Here is a 20,777-nt window from a genome sequence, read left to right on the forward strand (position 1 = left end):
AAGCCCGCTAACAGTTACATAACATTTTACAGCAGGGTTATGTGTCCTAAAGCAAGTCTGCAGGGTTGAGTGGGACTGGCTATAGCAAAATCACAGTTGCAGATCCCCAGGTTACCTCCCTGTAAGCTTTATCCATCAGATCTGGGGTGAGGCTCCAGAAACACTCTCTTCACGAGCTCTTAAATCAGCAGTTGTGCAAGCTGTCTACACACTGGCATCTCCTGGGGAGCTTTAAAAAATGCTCATGTCGGGGTCCCATCCCTGAGAGGCTGGCATCATTGGTCTGGAGTTGAGCTTGGGCACTGGATTTCTCAAAGCTCCTCTGGCTGATTCCGGTAGATTCTGACCAGGATTGGATTGCCTGATGGTGGAAATCTCTTTAGATCATCCGAGATTTTTTCCTTCTCTCCTGTGGAATTGGTGTAAGCTTCTCCCATATCAGTGCTACTCTTTGTAAGTCCCTTTGAAACCGAAGCTTCATCTCAGGCTCCTCAGTGTGATCTGGGGGCCAGCAGCATCCGTGCCACCCAGGCACCCCCTCTCCCCGGCCAACAACTGAAAAAGAATCTGTGCTGTAACAAGATCCCCAAGTGCTTCATGGCTTATTAAAGTTTAAGAAGCACAGCAAAGTGGCCTCAAACTATGCATTTCTAAGAGCTCCCAGATGTCGTTCGGCTGGTCCCCAGTCCACAGTGGCAAGGATCTAAAGCACTTTTCTCAATGTGACCCAATGAGGATTTCCAGAAGAATGGTGTGGGAAGCTCGATCTCCACGTCACCACAAATCTCCTGAATTGAACTTTCCGGGAATCTGTCTACTTAGCAGCCTGTTGATTCCCAGACGACGCTTACTTACGTGAAAGGTTCAGAAGCACGGAAGCACGTCCAAGTTCTCCTCAGAGGAGGAATCATTGTCTCTGAAAACCAGCCTCACCTAGCTGTGTCAAAGCTCCTCTGCATTTAGCCTAAGTTGGCCTAGAGAAGACAGTATGACTCTCTAAAGAAAGAGTCTCTTGCTTAGCCTTTCAAATCACTGAAGGTAGCCTTTCCCCTGCCTCCATGGGTCTTCCTCATCGAGTGTAGATTTCCCAGCCACTGCTCCCAATTCTGTTTCTTACTCTTCCCCCCCAACCCCACAGTGGAGACCTTCCAGTTCAGCAGATCCCTCAAGGCAGGGCAGCTCCAATCGGAGAAAACCTCCAAAGTGATCAAGATAGTATACAAATGAGATTATCATCAGCTCCAATCAGAACATTCTATTTTTATTTTATTTTATTTTTTTTTGAGGTACGCGGGCCTCTCACCGCTGTGGCCTCTCGCACTGCGGAGCACACGCTCCGGACGCACAGGCTCAGCGGCCATGGCTCACGGGCCCAGCCGCTCCGTGGCATGTGGGATCTTCCTGGACTGGGGCACGAACCCGTGTCCCCTGCACTGGCAGGCGGACTCCCAACCACTGCGCCACCAGGGAAGCCCAGAACATTCTATTTTTTAATACTGCAGTTAAAGGTTGCCTTTTTTATTTTTTTTTTTAAGAAAAGCTATATATCATGTTAATTCAATATTCAGCTTCTGTTTAACCACAACTCCTATGTCCCTTTCCCCTGGATCATCAAGAGATGCCACCCCTTCCCTATATTTCCACAATTATTTATTGAACTTAGGTATAGGGCTTTCCTTATAACCCAGATAAATGTTATCACCATGATCTCTGTGTCCACTGTTTCAGCCTGACAAAAGAGTTCTGGATAAACAGTCCTGAATAAACAGTCTTGGGTTCAGATTCAAGTCTGATCTCTACAGCTCTGCTGTTGGCCCTTAAGCAAGTTCCTTAGCCTTTAAAATAAGCCTATTTTTCATCTATAAAATGGGCACAAATTATAGTCCCTGTCTTATAGGATAGTTGTGAGGATTCAATAACATAATATGAAAAGTACCTTGTAAAGTATAAAGCTGGTAAAAAATTAATAAAAGCATCTCCAAGCTATGAATAATTTACAAATTACCGTTAACGCTGATTCATCATTTATGATGTTCTCAACCCCACATAAAATAAGTGGCAGTCCTGAAATCCTCTGAGAAACAAAAAAATCTGTCTCCTCCACACCATCCAGGACCCATTCCGGTTTGTTTTCCTTTTGTGAAGAGTTTCTATCTTCTGGTGACAAAGAGGAAAGGAAACTTGGCCCGAGAACCATGAAACCAAATCCCAGGATGGCGCTCTAGAAACCAGTCACATGGAAGCGGACAAAACCAGAAAACCCCTTTCATGTCACTGACATGGGTGTCAAAGTGTTCAGACAGGGTATCTACTTCCCATTTCTCCCTGAAAGAGGAACTCAAAGTTGCTGAACCCTCAAAGGGTTCTGGCTGTGGGAATTCTGTGGAGCCAGGGTTCCCAAACTAAGGGAGATAAGCAATGAAATATAAAATATAACAGAATAGATAAAATATGATGTAATATAGCCCACCAACATAAGATGCTACCCTGCCATACTGCCAAGAAAGCCCCCTGAAGTTAATCAGGGGCAATAAGGTTTCATATAGAAGCCTATGAACTTGTGTAGACAGGCCCATGAACTTATATAGACCCACCCATGAGTATTAATTTCCAAGATGGAACTGAGTTAAGAAGAATATAATCCAAAGCCTAGCCAGCATTTATCCCTCTCCACCTCCAAATCCTCATTTCTTAAAGCAGAGACAATCTCAAAAGCAGGAGCCTCGGATTTGCCCCCAATAAACTAGGAAATGCTTGTTCATCCTCAATGCTTGCAAGCCCTTCTCTATGAATCTCTAGGTACTTTTCCAAACACAAACCTTCGCTACTGTGCATGGTTCACAGATTAGAAACGCTCAGGTTTTAGAATACACTTTTCCAAGAGACTAATCAAAGAATTATAACATGAGCACACGAACAAGGCAAGGATTAAATACACTCAACTACTCAAGTAACAAACACCTAATATTTATTAATAAATTAGTACACTTGAAGGCAGTTTTCTGATATCAGTCCCTCACCACTACCCACAAACCCCACCCACACAAAGGGAGTCCACACCACCTTTGCATTAGAATTCAGCAACTAAGCATCAAAGAGCACGTGTATAAATGGGAGCAGAGTTGCAAATAGATCAGACAAGAGTTCTTAAAGCTGCAGCCATTTTTAACTAAAGTGATTGAATGAAGGAAACCCCCCAAGACCGAGGCCCTGAGGGCAGACCAGACCTATCGACTATGTGTGTATAAAAAACAAGACATCTTGTAAAGCAAAGCTGGACAAATTCCCTTTGGAAAAGGTGTCATTTGTCACCAGCACTTCAATTGTGACTTTCCAAAGTGCAGCAGTATGTTCCAGAACAGCTCAATCTCTAAAAGTTGAAGTTCAAGTTCCTTGGTGGCCCAGTGGTCAAGCCACTCAAATAGCAAGTCATGATGGCTTGTGAGGATCTCATGTCTCCAGCCCAGAGCAGAATAGCGTAAGGGGAGCACACGTAATCAAGCATTCAACACGGTGTCCAGGTGAAGACCATACAATCAGCAACAGTGTGGTCAAGTTTCAGCCATAAATATGAACTACCCAACGAGGCATGTTAAAAAGGTACTTCAAGATCTAATGGCGTTACAGTAACTCAGTGGGGTCTTACGTTTCTTGAACCCTTAAGAAAATTCATAAATGGCAAATAATAAAATAGTAATAAAAATAATAAAGCAGATGTGAATGTTGAGACATGAAGACGGCTTATAGCATTCACAAGATGCTATGACACTTTTAAGAAGTTAAGAGCCTCATAATCCAGTGTGTGGGAAAAGCCACACTGTATTTGTGATACATTAAGTGAATTTAAAGTGCACAGAACAATTTTGAGAATACATACGAAGGCAAGACAGAGAAAATATGGAACCTAAAAAAACTTCAGTGGTGGATATTCTGAAACAGTTGAAAAGGCTTATATGCTAACTTCCCAGGAGGGTTTTTAAAAAGAAAGAATGAACTCAAAACACTGGCCATATACTCTGTTAAACACACACACGCGCACGCGCGCACACACACACACACACACACACACACCAAAAAACAAAAATTAAAAAAAAATAAGAATAAAAACGCCACCCTGCCACTAAATTGAGTAATTTCCAGAGTGCAGTATTCCTCGTGTTCTACAACAGGTCGGGAAGATGGCTATAAACAGAGTCCAGGAGGGTCTGGCTGGCTTCCTGGCTCTTGACTCCAATGATCTCAAACAGCCGGTCCAGCTTGTCCTCGGCCTGAGGAATCTCTTCAATCACCCGCAGCTCCTCGGGATTCAGGATGTGGAGCATGTCATCAAAAATAGGCTGCAAGTCGCAGGGGTCCAGGCGCACCTGTCGCAGCACTGTGTCCTTCTTTTCTGCAGGGAGGAGAGGAGAGGGGACAGCTGTAACGGGACTGTATTGGGGGACGGAGGAGAGCTACGGTGACAGCGACCCTCTCCCCAGGCTGTCCCCATCCCACCCTGCAAGGTGAGGCAGCGAAGCTCAGGCACATTTTTAAACACCACCGTGGTTTTTACCGACGTGGCACGTAAGATAACAAACAAGATGTGCGTAACAGAGATCAGACAAGGATCTGCTCATCTGCTTGAATGCGTTGTTGATGGAACATGACGTTTGCCTAGACTCAAATGACGTCTCCGAAGCTCTCCTAAAACTCAGGAGAATGCTGAAATACTTAAAGAAACTTTAAAAAAACAAAAACAAAAACAAAACGTCACTACTTTCCCCATCTGTAACATGTTAGTAAGCAAAGATATGAGGCCAGCCTTTCCCCTCAAACATTCCAAGTCAATAATCGGCTTATCTGACTTCCTAATTACATTGTCATATTTTAAAATTAAACTGCTTAGAGCAAAAGCACATAAATAAGAAAATATTGCTTCTTGGGTCATATCTTACAATGGAGTGAGGAACTATAACTTCTACTACCATTTATAAGATGTATTCTCTAAAATATAATATGTAACATAAATTATAAACTAAAATATAAATCTTTATATAAGTATAGAGATATATGAATATATAAAGTATAAAATATAAATATGTGAAATAGAATTATTTTATAAATATATAAAAAACAACATAAAATATACCCCTTTCGGTAAAATATAACCGGTGTTACCCAAACTAGGAAATTCCTAACAAAAACCTGTCATCAGTATAGTGTACATGCTAATTCCCTACCCTGCTATTCAAAACTGCAAGTGGCAAATTATTTACCGAAAGTACCAACCCATGATGTTTAAAACATTGTTATTTGCAACCAAGCTTAACAGAGCGAAATTTAATTTCAGTCACTAAAACCTCTACCCCAGACTCTCTCAAGATAAGTTACACTTTAAATCCCTGGATTCTGCAAGCCTAGTAAATAATTTGCACACACACAAATAAAACCTGCCAGACCACACGTTATCAGACCTTCCCCGAAACACACACTCGATAGCATCATGAGGATCAAGGGTGACCGATACTCCTGGACACAGGCTCCCGGCCAGACAGTCGGGGCTGTAAAGATTTTCTAGGCAGGTCCCGACTGGCTAATGACGTCGTTTCGCGCAGGCCAGCCTCACCTCGGAGTCCAGGGCAGGTCATTTAGATGACCCAGCCCCTACTGGAATGGGGAACTGATGGAGGGAGAGATGCCACGGGCTCTTTGAGGGGAGGCTGAAGAATGAATGTGGGTCTAAACCATCCGTACCTTTGGTTATAAAGGATCCGGTCCTGCTCAGCGCCGAGGAGCCGCTGGACGTGGAGTCGCAGCGAAGGAGGGGCTCGGACTCGTCCACGAAGAAGCCCTTGTTCTTATCCAGCGGGGAGGGCTCCACCGTCAGAAGCGTGGAATTCTCAAGTTTCGGGTTGGGGCTGGCGACCGGGCTCGTGCTAAGCGGGCTGGGGCTCCTCGGGAGAGCCAGCTTGTCAGTTTCCAGCTGTGGAAAGAAACCATTTTGAATTATATACTTCAAAGATTATAGAAACTGGGACTTCCCTGGTGGCGCAGTGGTTAAGAATCCACCTGCCATTGCAGGGGACACGGGCTCGAGCCCTGGTCCGGGAAAATCCCACATGCCGCGGAGCAACTAAGCCCGTGTGCCACAACTACTGAGCCTGCGCTCTAGATTCCACGAGCCACAACTACTGAGCCCACGTGCCTAGAGCCCATGCTCCGCAACAAGAGAAGCCACCGCAATGAGAAGCCCGCGCGCCGCAACAAAGAGTAGCCCCGGCTCATCGCAACTAGAGAAAGCCCGCGCGCAGCGACAAAGACCCAATGCAGCCAAAAAAAAAAAAAAAAAAAAAAAAAAAATTATAGAAACCAAATGGAAAGCATCTGAAAAAGAATATACACATATGTGAATAACTGCATCACTTTGGTGTACATCAGAAACTAACACAAGATTCTAAATCAACTATACTTCAATTTTTAAAATAAAAAATAAAGATAGAAATAATTTTTAAATTAAAAAATTATAGAAAAAAATGAAATTAAAAGCCCTTCTTGGATGCTTTTTTTGGGTTCCATTTAGTATTTTGTGGATAACTTCTCCCATTTTGACAGTCCATCACTTACATTATTGCTAGATACACACACACGCGCACACACACACACACACACACCCTTCAAAATGTACGAGAGGATATGTGTGAACATTAAAAATTAGGAGGCATACGCACCAAGCTGTTACCTCATAGGAGTGAAACTGAGCAAGAAAGTGAGGAGGAAGATGTCCAACAAAAATATAATTTTGTACCTGCTGGAAATGGTCTTAGATATCATCCAGCATATTCCTCTCTGTTTCAGGATGAATTATGTGCACCCAAAATTCGTATGTTGAACTCATAACTCCTTGGACCTCAGAACATGACTATATTTGGAGATAGGGCCTTTAAAGATGTAACTAAGGTACACCTGGGCCCTCATCCAATATGACTAATGTCCTTATAAGAATAGATTAGGACACAGACACACAGAGGGGAAGCCATGTTGAAGACACAGGGAGAAGATGGCCATCTTCGACACGCCCAGGAGAATCAACCCTGCTGACAGCTTTACCTCAAACTTCTGGTCTCCAGAATTGTGAGAAAATACACTTCTGATGTTTAAGCTTCCCAGTCTGTGGTAGTTTATTATAGCAGCCCTTGCAAACAAATACACCCTCTCTTTACAAGTAAGGAGACAGGCCCAGAGAAGGTAAGTGACTGTCTTTAGGGCACCCAGCCAGGAAGTGGCAGAACTAAAACTAAACCCTCTGTTTCCTGATTCCCATTTCAAGCTAGCTCAGGAAGTAAATAAAACTGCTTGAAAAAAATGAGAACAGGAGAACACCAGAGCAAAAGCGGCTGGAAGGAGAGAGGGAGAACCACCCCGCTGGAGCCAATGGATAGGCTCTTCAGGATGTAAGGGAGACCGTGAAGCTTGCATTCCAGGGCAGGGATCAGAGAGAAGATAACAAGAAAGCAAGCAAACAAGATGGTTTCAGATGGAGACAGTGAGCATCATGACCGCTCTGGCTGGTGCATGGAGGCTGGATTTTAGGGAGGTAAGAATCAACACAGGAAGACTAGTTAGGATGCTGCTACAGTGAGCGGGCAGGTGACGTGTAATCATGGCTTGTACCAGGGTGCACAGTGGAGATGAGCGTAAGTGATGAGTGGTATCACCCCGTTTTGCAGGTGAAATGACTACGGCCCAGAGACGGCACACAAACCCGGGGAGAAAGTCAGTGCTCAACTCAGGCCAGCTGGACATCTCTAGTTGCCCCTGTCATTTGACACCATACCCTAGAAATCTGGCAGACACTGGTGGCATCTCCTAGTCGGTTGACTTATATTTTTATTGGTTCTTCTGGCACAGAGGGAAATCTGGGAGCCAGGTGGCCAGATGACACGGGGCAGGGTGCAGACAGTGATGTGCACTCTTCCCGGAGCTGTTAATCACCGCTCATTAGAAACCTCATGACTAGACTCCCACTTGTCAAGAGAAACATTTTCAAGCTCCTCAATCAGGAAGACATTGCCCCTTGTTTCAAAGGATGATGTTCACCAGTTGTAAAACGCACAAAGCAAAGCACAACTGCCTCTTTTACAAGCTTTACAGCCTGAGAAATTCTTGCAACTGTGCAGATTCTGAAGGTCTCTGACACGGCACATCTAATGTTCCAACAGCATTTTTCCCTTGTACAACCACCCACATCCTGCTTCTGCTTCCAGTGCAGTCTTAAGGCTTGGATATCACGCATTCCTACCAGCCCCCTTCTGATCCACAGACAAGTTTTATGGATACGTTTTTAAGATTTGAATTCATTAGGCCCTGGCATGCATGTGCCCCTCCTCCCTGAAAATGCACATGGCCATTCATGCCAAAACATGTTTTTTATTCACTCGATTAGACAAAGAACACTTGTCTACGCTCTGGTTCTCAGGGACAGTACATTGGATGACCCGGCCAGTCAATATAGTGCACTGTTCTTGCTTAAAAAAAGAAATTCCTGTCCACAAATCACATGCCAACAGCCTAAGAAATCCACCCACCTATTTCCTGAACTCAGTTCAAAACTTTCAATATTTAATATTCCCCCCAATTTTGCCAAAGGATATTATCAGTGGAAATTAAGTACATGACTTCTAACATAATTTGGAAGGCAGAATGCTGAATTGATGCTGTCCGATCATTAACAGTGAGTCAAGTGAATGGGAAAATGCCGCTAGGAATGGTTTTAGAAGCTCCACAATGGAGCTCACAACCACAGCTAAAGCCAGAGACCATTTGACAAGCATCTTTCTAGAAAATCTATTCCTCTACCAAGCATAGATATCTGTCACTATGTACAGGATACACAGTAGCTGGTTGCATTGCAGATTTCTCTAAAGTTACTTGCATTTTTTTCCTAGAAGGAAAAAAAAAATTTGCCCCTAGAAACTTACTTCTTTCCTCCCTTTACCTTACTATTGACAATATCCATCAAAATTGTTTTGCAGGGCTTCCCTGGTGGCGCAGTGGTTGAGAGTCCGCCTGCCGATGCAGGGGACACGGGTTCGTGCCCTGGTCCGGAAAGATCCCACATGCCACGGAGCGGCTGGGCCCGTGAGCCACGGCCGCTGAGCCTGCGCGTCCGGAGCCTGTGCTCCGCAACAGGAGAGGCCGCAACAGTGAGAGGCCCGTGTACCACCAAAAAAAAAAAAAAAATTGTTTTGCAGCACTGCAACTCAAGCATTGTGTTACCTGTGACTTCTCTAATAAGAAATTGAAGCCTCAGGATGTGTGGAATAAATTAATTCTTTATTTCCTTAGTTCAGAAAGTTCACGGTTCAGTATTGAGTTTAGAGCAAATAAAGAGCACTTATAATAAGATTCAGATACTAAAAGAGAAGACAAACTCTCTAAACAAGAAAGCTAGATGTCCACAGAAGCAGGTTGTATCCTCTTGGAAAAGATTTGAACATAAACTTATCAAAATAGTCACAAAAGAGATCCTGAGTGGATGAATTTATTCTTTTTTCTCCTTTAAGCTTCCCCAATTCTCTACAGGGCCATATTAACTTTTATAATTAGAAAAACAATAAATGTTATTTTTAAAAGCAGTCACCACTGATAAGTATATTTTCCCTCTGTTAATTGGAAAATGTGGCCGCAACAGCTCTTATTTATATTGGTAGCCAAGGAACGGGACAGTTGGAAAATCATCTACTTGGCTGAGCTCCTCTCTTTACTTTTTTTAAGCATTCACAGGCACAAAAGGACAACACTCCTCCCAACTTACTGTGGTGAAGCAAATAGTAAGACTTAAACGAAAGGCCTCTGGGAAAACTTGGCCAGTGAAGGCAATGGATCCACCAGATATCTGAAGTCCCTTTGGAGAAACTTGAAAAGTAGAGTTCTTTTTGCTCTATAGCCATGTTGTAACCGTGCTAACTTAGAAGACTCATTTGAGAAATCAGGGTGAGACAGTAAGACAGACCAAAAAGGGGGAGAAGGCAGGGATCCTGAGGGGAGAGCTCCCTAAGTAACCCAAATCAGTACGAGTCTATTGTATGAACTTCAAGACCATGAAATTTATTTTGGCCACATGAGCCCCAAATGTCCTCCTGATTAGTTTCCATACAAACACACTCTGTCCTTCCAGGTACTGTATTTATTGGTCTAAACTGATAAGAAAAGAGAGATAAGTGGTTCACCTTACAGGACAGCTGAGTCATACCTAAAACTCCATTGCTGACCTGACTATTTTCCTTTCCAGATTCCCAGAACCACTGAGTATGAGGAACCATGCAAAGGGATTAGGTAAACAAGCTATTGATTAAAATTCGTGGGCTTGAATGCCTCTGGGCTACAGAGGTTTGAGCAGTATCGGTGAGAACAATGATATAACTTGTCCTGGGTTGTACTGGAAAGAGCCATTTCCAGCTGTGTCCTTGCAACTGTCCACTCCTCCCTCAACCAGCTCCCCACACTGACATGCCCGCTTTGGGTGCACAATCAAATCACAACCTGAAACTGAACCTCAAAAATAACTCTCCTCTTAACAAATATACACTACTATAGATAAAACAGATAATCAACAAGGACCTACCATATAGCACAGGAAACTCTACTCAATATTCTGTAATAACCTATATGGGAAAAGAATCTGAAAAACAATGGATGGATGTATATGTACAACTGAATGACTTTGCTGTATACCTGAAACTAACACAACATCATACATCAACTATACTCCAATATAAAATTAAAATAAAATAAAATAACTCTCCTCTTTTAACATCAAACAAAATGCACTTCCCTGTTGACTGGCCTTTCCGAGAATGACACACTGTGGAAGGCTGAAATGTTTCTCCAGCCCTGGGGATGGTGGAGCCGTGGACGCTGAAGCCATTGCCATGTCGAGGGTGGCATATAAGCGAAACAAGAGTGTGAGACGACTTTGCTTCTCTCCTATGATGGAGCAGCATTTCTGAGGATACTCTGCAAACAGGCAGGGGTGGAAGACTCCAGCCCCAGAAGCCTTCTTTTCAGCGTGTTTCATGATCTTCATAGTCAACTCCTAAAACTGGAAGTGATGACAATCCTGGAACATCATGGCAAAGGAAGAAAGGAAATCTACCACTAACTAGCTGTGTGGTCTTAGAAAAACCACACCCCTTTTCAGATCTGTTTCCTCATTTCTAAAAGAAGAAGGTTACTCTAGGTCATCTCTCTTCAAATTGTCTTATTGTTTGTCTCACTATGGCTCTTTCATTCTCCCCACTCCCCACCTACAGACCCCAACTCCCTTTCTCCTTCCAAGTTACTTCCACTGGTTCCTCAACTAAGGTTTACCACTGAGTTATTTTCAATTACTACCTAATTACAATCTCCCTGTGGTTGCACAATTTGTTTTCATAAAACTAATTAACAACTTTGATGCATCAGTGATCCCCTGAAATGAAGCCTTAATTACCCAGCCCTGATGCCCCTTGCCAATCTGCTAAAATGGTTCAACTTAACCCGTTGGTTCCTGGCATCACTCAATCAGATTCCACAAGATCCTTTTCTCTCCCCTCTGTAGCCAGATATGTCTGATAGACTCAAGAAGAAAGCACCTTGCAATTAAAAATCACCTTCCTACTGAACTTTCCCTCCAGACCTCATCCAACATTTAGAAAGAAGGAAGAATTCTTATGTTACATTTGTGAAAACTTCTGTCACTTTAATGATGGTTTTCGAAAACCCATTTGCTAAATTCAACGGAAACTAATTGCTATTCCATCTGAGTTGACCGGCTTGTTACTCAGATCCAGTAAACAAAAAGGGGCTTTAAAACATAAGCCATCATCAGTACTCTGCTAAACAACTCAGCATGAAATATATGGAATCCATTTGATGTTAAGGTAGCTCTTATTAGCTCCATTTTACAGATGAGAAAACTGTGGCTTTAAGAGGTTTAAGTAACCTGCCCAAGATCACAGAAGCCAGGACTCAAGATCAGAGGTGGTCTAGTTTCCAAGTAATCCTCTTTGCTGAGTCATGTCACTTCCCTGTCTGGACCCACTGCAGTTACAGAAATTGACAAACCCTGTAAACTCAATACAAAGACATCACATGACCACAAGGGGCTGCCCTGGCCCATACAGTCTGCAAGGACCTGTAACTCAGTGGCAGATCTTGAACCTCAGCTGGATGACTGCCCTGAGATAAAGATGAGAGATTATGTAATGAAACTTAAAAGCTTTTGCACAGCAAAGGAAACCATAAACCAGACGAAAGGACAACCCTCAGAATGGGTGAAGTCATTTGAAAATGAAGCAACTGACAAAGGATTAGTCACCAAAATATACAAGCAGCTCATGCAACTCAATATCAGAAAAACAAACAACCCAATCCAAAAATGGGTGGAAGACCTAAACAGACATTTCTAAGACATACAGATTGCCAACAAACACATGAAAAGATGCTCAACATCACTAATCATTAGAGGAATGCAAATCAAAACCACAATGAGGTATCACCTCACACCGGTCAGAATGGCCATCATCAATTAATCTACAAACAATAGATGCTGGAAAGGGTGTGGAGAAGAGGGAACACTATTGCACTGTTGGTGGGAATGTAAATTGATACAGCCACTATGGAGAATAGTATGGAGGTTCTTTAAAAAACTGAAAATAGAACTACCATATGACCCAGCAATCCCACTACTGGGCATATACCCTGAGAAAACCATAATTCAGAAAGACTCATGTACCAGTGTTCACTGCAGCTCTATTTACAAGAGCCAGGACATGGAAGCAACCTAAATGTCCATCGACAGACGAATGGATAAAGAATATGGGGCACATATATACAATGGAATATTACTCAACCATAAAAAGCAACAAAATTGAGATATTTGTAATGAGGTAGATGGACCTAGAGTCTGTCATACAGAGTGAAGTAAGTCAGAAAGAGAAAAACAAATACCGTATGCTAATGCACATGCATGGAATCTAAAAAACGGTACTGATGAACCTAGTGTCAGGGCAGGAATAAAGACGCAGATGTAGAGAATGGACTTGAGGACACAGGTGGGGGGAAAAGGAAGCTGGGACGAAGTGAGAAGGTAGCATTGGCATATATACACTACCAAATATAAAATGGATGGCTAGTGGGAAGCTGCTGCATAGCACAGGGAGATCAGCTCGATGCTTTGTGACCACCTAGGTGGTGGGATAGGGGGGTGGGAGGGAGGCTCAAGAGAGAGGGGATATGGGGATATATGTACACGTAGAGATGATTCACTTTGTTGTACAGCAGAAACTAACACAACACTGTAAAGCAATTATACTCCAATAAAGATATTAAAATTTAAAAAATAGATAAAGATGAGAGACTATGTAAATAACCAGACACTTCAACTGTGGCCAATAACTGTTTTCTATTAGAAAATATTTCCGATCCCAACAGACCAGTGACTATTTAAAAAAACACAAATTCAATTTCCACTAAAGGTTTATCTCAAAGGAATTACAGTCACAAATAAAGACATGACTACAGCTATTTAAGGATGATGATATTATCTGAAGCTTGTTCCCCCATTCTCCCAGCTGCCCGTGTAATCAAGATCAAATTAGATTTCATGACCTCCCATAGGTCCATGTAGGTATGTAAGATTGGGCTCTGATAAAAACGAGCACTTTCCTCCTTGCTATACAAGTATCTCTTGATATCTGGATCTATGTAGTTCCTACCTTGAGAGAACAGGATTTCGGATGATAAGAAACGCTTTGTCATCCAAAGCTATGTGGTTCCAGGACTTCAGATCTACATGAGGGTTCAGATAATGCTGGTTACCAGCCCTATCACAAAACATGTACCTGAATCTATTCAATTCCTAAGTTCAGATACTAAAGAATACCTGTATACGAGGATTTCTCCCTCAAAAAAATAAAACAAATACACCGCCTCCAACAGAAAAGGGGGAAAATAGGAGGGTTTCTTTAAAGTTCCAGCTGATAGGGGACAGACTTTAATTATTCTTCCGAGTGTGAATTCTTGTTCAATCCAACCCAGAGAAAGGGGTCTTAAGAAGAACGACCCAAATTTACTCAGCAAAATTTTTTGCAAACAAAAAGAAAAAACTTAAGAGGAAATTGAGAAGACGCTGATTCCTAAACCTTTAAAAGAAGGGTTATCATTTATAAGAAATTTGGAGGGAAGTCTTAGAAACAGGAATATGGACTGGAAATATATACACACATATATAGATAAAGCAAAGATGTCAAAATATAATTGTTGAATCTAGGTGGTAGGTTCTGGGTGTTTGTTGTACTGTGTTTTAACTTTTCTTTGTTTCCTAAGTCTTATTTTTGAAAGTTAGGACAATAAATAAATTAACAAGAAGGCTAAGGGCCAAATAACCTGAAGACAGAAATTCCCCAAACTTTTCCTAGGCTTCTGATTATTTAGTCTTTTGTTGACCTTCCTTCTTTCTTCTCCGGCCCAGCCCAGAACACAGGAAAGGGAAGCACAGAGGGGCTTCCATTGCATAAGTAGGGAACAGTGCTAACACTTAAACGTAAATCATCAACTGGCAAGCGGACACTGCAGCGTTATGCTGTCTAGATCTCCCTGGGTTCACTGGAGGTCACGGGATGGAAGCAGGAACAGGAGTACAATGCCAAGATGCCCTGTTCAGCTTCCCTGGGAACCCCTGAGCTAGACTACAGAGGTAACAGAGCTGAGTGAACACTGAGCTATGCACTGCCCAGGTAAGCTGCAAGCCAACAGCAGCACCTGCAGAACCAAGTCACCCACCCTCAGGAAGCTCACAGGATTCACGTGACCAAAAACTGCCCAAACCACTGGGGAATTATTTTAAAAGACACCCTGCACGCCCCCTACATCTGTCCAAGCACAGGATAATTCAAGAATTTTGCTTCAACTGCAACCTTACTTAAGATTCCATTTAAACATTAGCCCAGGCCAGCTGGCCATGGCTGGGTTCTCCTTTAAGTATCTCAAGCCCCAATCAAGGCAGTTGTCAGAGTCTTGTGTATATATGTCATCTGCTAATTCTGATCATGTCTAAGAGTTCATTTCAAATCCACCCACGTTTAAGCCAAGGTGTGGTTGGTGGCCAATCCTTGCCTAGCAAGAGGACTAGGTGCACGGCGGGGTGAGGGGGCAGCCACAGGAAGCCACAAGCAGTGCTGTGCAAAGCTGCCAAAACTGGTAAGAACCAGCTGGCTCCGGAGGGAGGAGAGGAGGACGTGGCCACCAGCTGCTGGCACATGTGTCTGCCAAGCAGTCCAGGCTGCTGACATCAACCGTAATGTTGCAGCCCTGAGCTGACTCACCGGCTAGCTTTCTCAAAAAAGGAAGTGAGGAGAGATAAGTCAGGGGGCCCCACCATTATAGGAGAAGATTGTGCTGTTGGAAATGCCTCGGGTTTTCGTAAACTTCACTCAATGAGACCTATTAGGAAGGCTTTCCCACAAAAAAGCCTTTGGACAATTCTAATCATGAAAAAAGGTTGCAAGAATCATAAGCTTGCCTTAAGACAAGATAGAAGTATGCAACTATATAAAAGGAGGTCTTGTGCATTTCAAGTTTGCAAGGCACCTGTGTACTTAAGCTATGTACAGACACTTACTGTACAGTAGCTTTGACCCTTTATTTGGGGTACATTAATCTTACAGTATTTATCTACCCAACCCCAGACTGAGATACTGGTCCAAGGGGCCTTCAGTAGCTGCCAGTAAGTTATTTTAATGGCTGTCTTGAAGTTAACAACTGTTATAATGAAATAGCCTACCTGGTACTAAATAAAGCCTTTAGAATGTTTTTTTAAAAAGTATGGAGGATAGAAAATAATTTCACAGGAAATGCATGACCTTGAAATAAGAAGGCTCAAGCCGACCTTTGTGACTCAAGTTTTCTGAACGTCCCAAATTTGATTAAATTAGTGTTGTTTAGTAAAATCATTAATTGGATTCATGCCACTAGAATTAGACTATACATGGTACACAATGCCACAGGTACAAAAGGGGACCCTGAAACTACTTCCCCCTCACTAAACCTTGACTTTAGCTTCTCCGTACCTACCCCCCCAGTGTTAACTGTTACCAATTCCCCGTGTATTCTTCCAGACATTGTCTAAACTTATACCAGTTGGTAGGTACATATATTCTCCACCCCACTCCAGACCTTCTCTTTCATGTTTTACAATTTTTTTTTACAATATGGGGTTAAGGTATACACACACACTGTCCTGTACCTTGCCCGTTTTTGTTTAAAAACACTTCTTGAGGTTAGCACATAAAGAGCTGACTCACTGTTTTTGATAGGTGTATACTGTTACACTGTATAGATGTTCCACAGCTTACATAACCAGTTTTCTATTGAAGGGCATTTGTGTTGCTTCCACTCTTTTGTTATTAATGAGGGACACTACAATGAATACTTATACTTGCATCACTCTGCACACATGTGGGATGTATATAAGGATATATGTAGGATGGGGTCAGGAAGGGAAGGATTGGGAGTTCGGGATTAGCAGATGCAAGCTATTATACAGAGAATGGATAAACAACAAGGCTCTACTATATAGCACAAAGAACTGTATTCAATATCCTGTGATAAACCATAATGGAAAAGAATATGAAAAATAATGTGTGTATATATATGTATAATTGAATTACTTTGCTGTACAGTAGAAATTAACACAACATTGTAAACCATCTATACTTCAATAAAATAATTTTTTTTAAAAAAGAATATATGTAGGGCTTCCCTGGTGGTGCAGTGGTTAAGAATCCGCCTGCCAATGCAGGGGACACGGGTTCGAGCCCTGGTCCGGGAAGATCCCACATGCCGTGGAGCAACTAAGCCCCTGCGCCACAACTACTGAGCCTGGGCTCTAGAGCCCGCAAGCCACAACTACTGAGCCCGCATGACTAGTGCCCGTGCTCCACAACAAGAGAAGCCACCGCAGTGAGAAGCCCAAGCACCGCAACGAAGAATAGCCCCCGCTCGCTGCAACTAGAGAAAGCCTGCGTGCAGCAACAAAGACCCAATGCAGCCAAAAATAAAAATAAATTAAATAAATTAAAAAAAAGAATATATGTAGGACGTACTCCTAAGAGTGGAATGTCCGTGGTCAATGGGCACGTCCTTAGGTAGAAGACGCCAGATGGCCCTCTGAAGGGGCAGGGCTGATGTACACACCCATTGGTGTACACACCCTTATTCCCTTCACAGTACAAGAATGGTGTCATACCTTTCCCTCTTTGCCAGTCTAAAAGGTTAAAGTTGTATCTCAGTGTAGGTTTCAATTTGAATTTTTCTTATTTGAGCAAGGTAAAAAATAAATAAATAAATAAAAATCTGTATACCTTTAAGAACCTTCAGTGTTTCTTTTCTGTGCACTGTCTTGTTCACAGACTGCCCATTTTGCTTTTGGATGGTTGGTTTCTTAATTAATTTGCAAAAGCTCTTCATTATTAAAGGAAATTAACCCTATATTGCAAACAACTTTCCCAGTTATTATTTTGTCTTTGATTTACATAAGGTGTTTTCTGGCTTGTATATATATTGTTAAGTAGTTGAATCTTTCTTGTATGCCTTCTGTGTTTTATATCATTCTCAGAAGAGCCTTACTTATTGTTGTGATTATAAAAATAAAAACTTTCCTCCATCTTTTTCCCTAGTACTTTTTTCCCTAAGCCAATTTAATGGTTGGTCATTCCAGCCTGCCCCCTGACTCAGCCCAACTGTGGATAAATCAAAGTTCCTTCTGTAAAAAAAAAAAAAATAATAATGAGGAATTCAGTAGTGACAGCTGTCCCTCCTAAGGAACTGGTGAGGAATAAGCGATTAAAATGTTGAAATTAACTAGTGTACAATAAAACCTACTGCTGACTGAGATACAATTCCTTATCAGTAAGTGTACGTACTTTTGGAACTTGGGTTACAACAGATGAACAGACAGTCTCACAAACACAGGGTGGAGAAGCTAGGCCAAAACTGAAAGGTATTAAGCTTCATCTGAATATAAGTTTTGGCTTTAAAATAAAAAGAAAATATGATATCCAGCACTGGTAATTGATTGAGAAAATAAGCTTCTTTTCACAATATTGATTCTGATTTCCCTCCAATGCACATTTTGAGAAAGCCAATAAGGGTGTGGATTAAAGGGGTAGAAAATGTCATCAACTGATAGACGCAGACTTTTCTGAATGTTGAGACACTGTGTCTCAGGAAAAAAAGAAAAGCCCACTGCAAGTCCTCTATGAGGCAGTCTCACAGAATGTATTCTAAAGTTTGGCTCACATACGCATCCCCCCTATAAAACGGCCAGCATCCTGAGGGATGATTCCTGTTGCGTTTTCAGGTGTGTGTGTGTGTGTTTTTTTTTCTTTTTTTTTTCTTTTTTATACTATTTTGAAAGGTTACTTTCCATTTACTGTTATTACAAAATATTGGATATATTCCCCATATTGTACAGTGCAACCTTGAGCCTATCTTACACCCCATAGTTTGTACCTCCCATTTCCCACCCTTATATTGCCCCCACATTGGTAACGACTAGTTGTTGTTGTTGTTTTTGCGGCATGCGGGCCTCTCACTGCCGTGGCCTCTCCCGCTGTGGAGCACAGGCTCCGGACGCGCAGGCTCAGCGGCCATGGCTCACGGGCCCAGCTGCTCCGCGGCACGTGGGATCTTCCCGGACCGGGGCACGAACCCGTGTTCCCTGCATCGGCAGGCGGACTCTCAACCACTGCGCCACCAGGGAAGCCCTGTTGTTTTTTTTTTTTTTTTAACATCTTTATTGGAGTATAATTGCTTTACAATACTGTGTTAGCTTCTACTGTATAACAAAGTGAATCAGCTATCATATACGTATATCCCCATATCCCCTCCCTCTTGCGTCTCCCTCCCACCCTCCCTATCCCACCCCTCTAGGTGGTCACAAAGCACCGAGCTGACCTCCCTGTACTATGCGGCTGCTTCCCACTACCTATCTATTTTACATTTGGTAGTATATATAAGTCCATGCCACTCTCTCACTTTGTCCCAGCTTACCCTTTCCCCTCCCCATATCCTCAAGTCCATTCTCTACATCTGTGTCTTTATTCCTGTCCTGCCCCTAGGTTCTTCAGAACCGTTTGTTTTTTTTTTTAGATTTCATATATGTTAGCATACGATATTTGTTTTTCTCTTTCTGACTTACTTCACTCTATATGACAGTCTCTAGGGCCATCCACCTCACTATGAATAACTCAATTTCATTTCTTTTTATGGCTGAGTAACATTCCATTGTATATATGTGCCACATCTTCTTTTCCATTCATCTGTTGATGGACACTTAGGTTTCTCCCATGTCTTGGCTATTGTAAACAGAGCTGCAATGAACATTGTGGTACGTGACTATTTTTGAATTATGGTTTTCTCAGGGTATATGCCCAGTAGTGGGATTGCTGGGTCATATGGTAGTTATATTTTTGTTTTTTTAAGGAACCTCCATACTGTTTTCCCTGGTGGCTGTATCAATTTACATTCCCACCAGCAGTGCAAGAGGGTTCCCTTTTCTCCACACCCTTTCCAGCATTTATTGTTTGTAGATTTTTTGATGATGGCCATTCTGACTGGGGTGAGGTGATACCTCATTGTGGTTTTGATTTGCATTTCTCTAATGATTAGTGATGTTAAGCATCCTTTCATGTGGGTAACGACTAGTTTGTTCTCTATATCTGTGAGTCTGCTTCTTTTTTGTTATATTCACTAGTTTGTTGTATGTTTTAGATTCCACATATAAGTGATATCATACAGTATTTGTCTTTCTCTGTCTAACTTATTTCACTAAGCATAATACTCTCCAAGTCTATCCATGTTGCTGCAAATGGCAAAAATTTGTTCTTTTTTATGGCTGAGTAGTATTCCAATGTATACAGTGTGTGTTTTCATTTAGTATATCCGGTGCCTGGTACAGGGCTTGAAACAAAATGGGTGTTCCATTAACGAATGATAAATAAATTGCTTGTGTTAAACTGTCTCATCTTTAAAGGCTACTAAAAAACACAAAAAGCATGTGTAAGTCTGTGTGTGTTGGGGAGGGAGGGTATATCAATCCCAAGATCCCAAGAATCTGTTTCCCAGACTTTTCCCCCAATAACCTGTACTCTTCAAGCTCAACTACCATATTTCATTAATTCTATGGTGGATATTTCTTTTCACATTTTAACATCTCTGAAATAGGGATGTATCTAACAACTATAATTAGCAATGTTTTTATTGCTTTCTTAGTGGTACCTATAACAACGGTACATACATGGTTGCCATGGCATTCAACGAAATACAGAAATAATATCTTAATTCTAATACTGACCTATATCTCACAGGGCCATGAAGCTTGCTAGATAAAAGCAGATGCAAAGCACCCAATGTGTTTGGAACACAATAGATACTCAGCAAACACTGGTCCCCTTTCTCCTTAATCTCCTTTCACAGAAAGTAGAGTGGTATTGCTCTTGAGTCAAAAAAGGAGAGTGTAGAGTTCAAATTCCAACCTGGAAAACAGTAGCTAAGATTCACTGAGCCCCCCTAGTAGATGTCAAGTGCAGGACTGAACATCTACAATCATTACCTCTACTATGTACACTCTATCTCACCAGATGCTTACAAGACGGCTACAATTTCAAGAAGTAGGGAATTCCCTGGCGGTCCAGCGGTTAGGACTTGGTGCTTTCACTGCTGTGGGCCCAGGTTCGATCCCTGGTCAGGGAACTAAG

The 20,777-nt window shown here is 42.2% G+C and overlaps 1 protein-coding gene across 1 annotated transcript in view; it reads right to left on the bottom strand.

Moving 5' to 3' along the window:
- Positions 1-1,441: 1,441 nt before the first annotated feature.
- Positions 1,442-20,777, bottom strand: part of TNFRSF21 (TNF receptor superfamily member 21) — a 66,569-nt gene continuing 47,233 nt past the window's right edge. The window contains exons 5-6 of the mRNA XM_030870523.3: positions 5,734-5,962; positions 1,442-4,390 (exon numbers count right to left, since the gene is read on the bottom strand). Of these exons, the coding sequence (XP_030726383.2) occupies positions 4,161-4,390; positions 5,734-5,962 (459 nt within the window). The 3' untranslated portion in view covers positions 1,442-4,160. The remainder of the gene's footprint in view (positions 4,391-5,733; positions 5,963-20,777) is intronic.

Source organism: Globicephala melas, chromosome 11 (assembly GCF_963455315.2).
Source record: "Globicephala melas chromosome 11, mGloMel1.2, whole genome shotgun sequence".
NCBI classification, from domain to species: Eukaryota; Metazoa; Chordata; class Mammalia; order Artiodactyla; family Delphinidae; genus Globicephala; species Globicephala melas.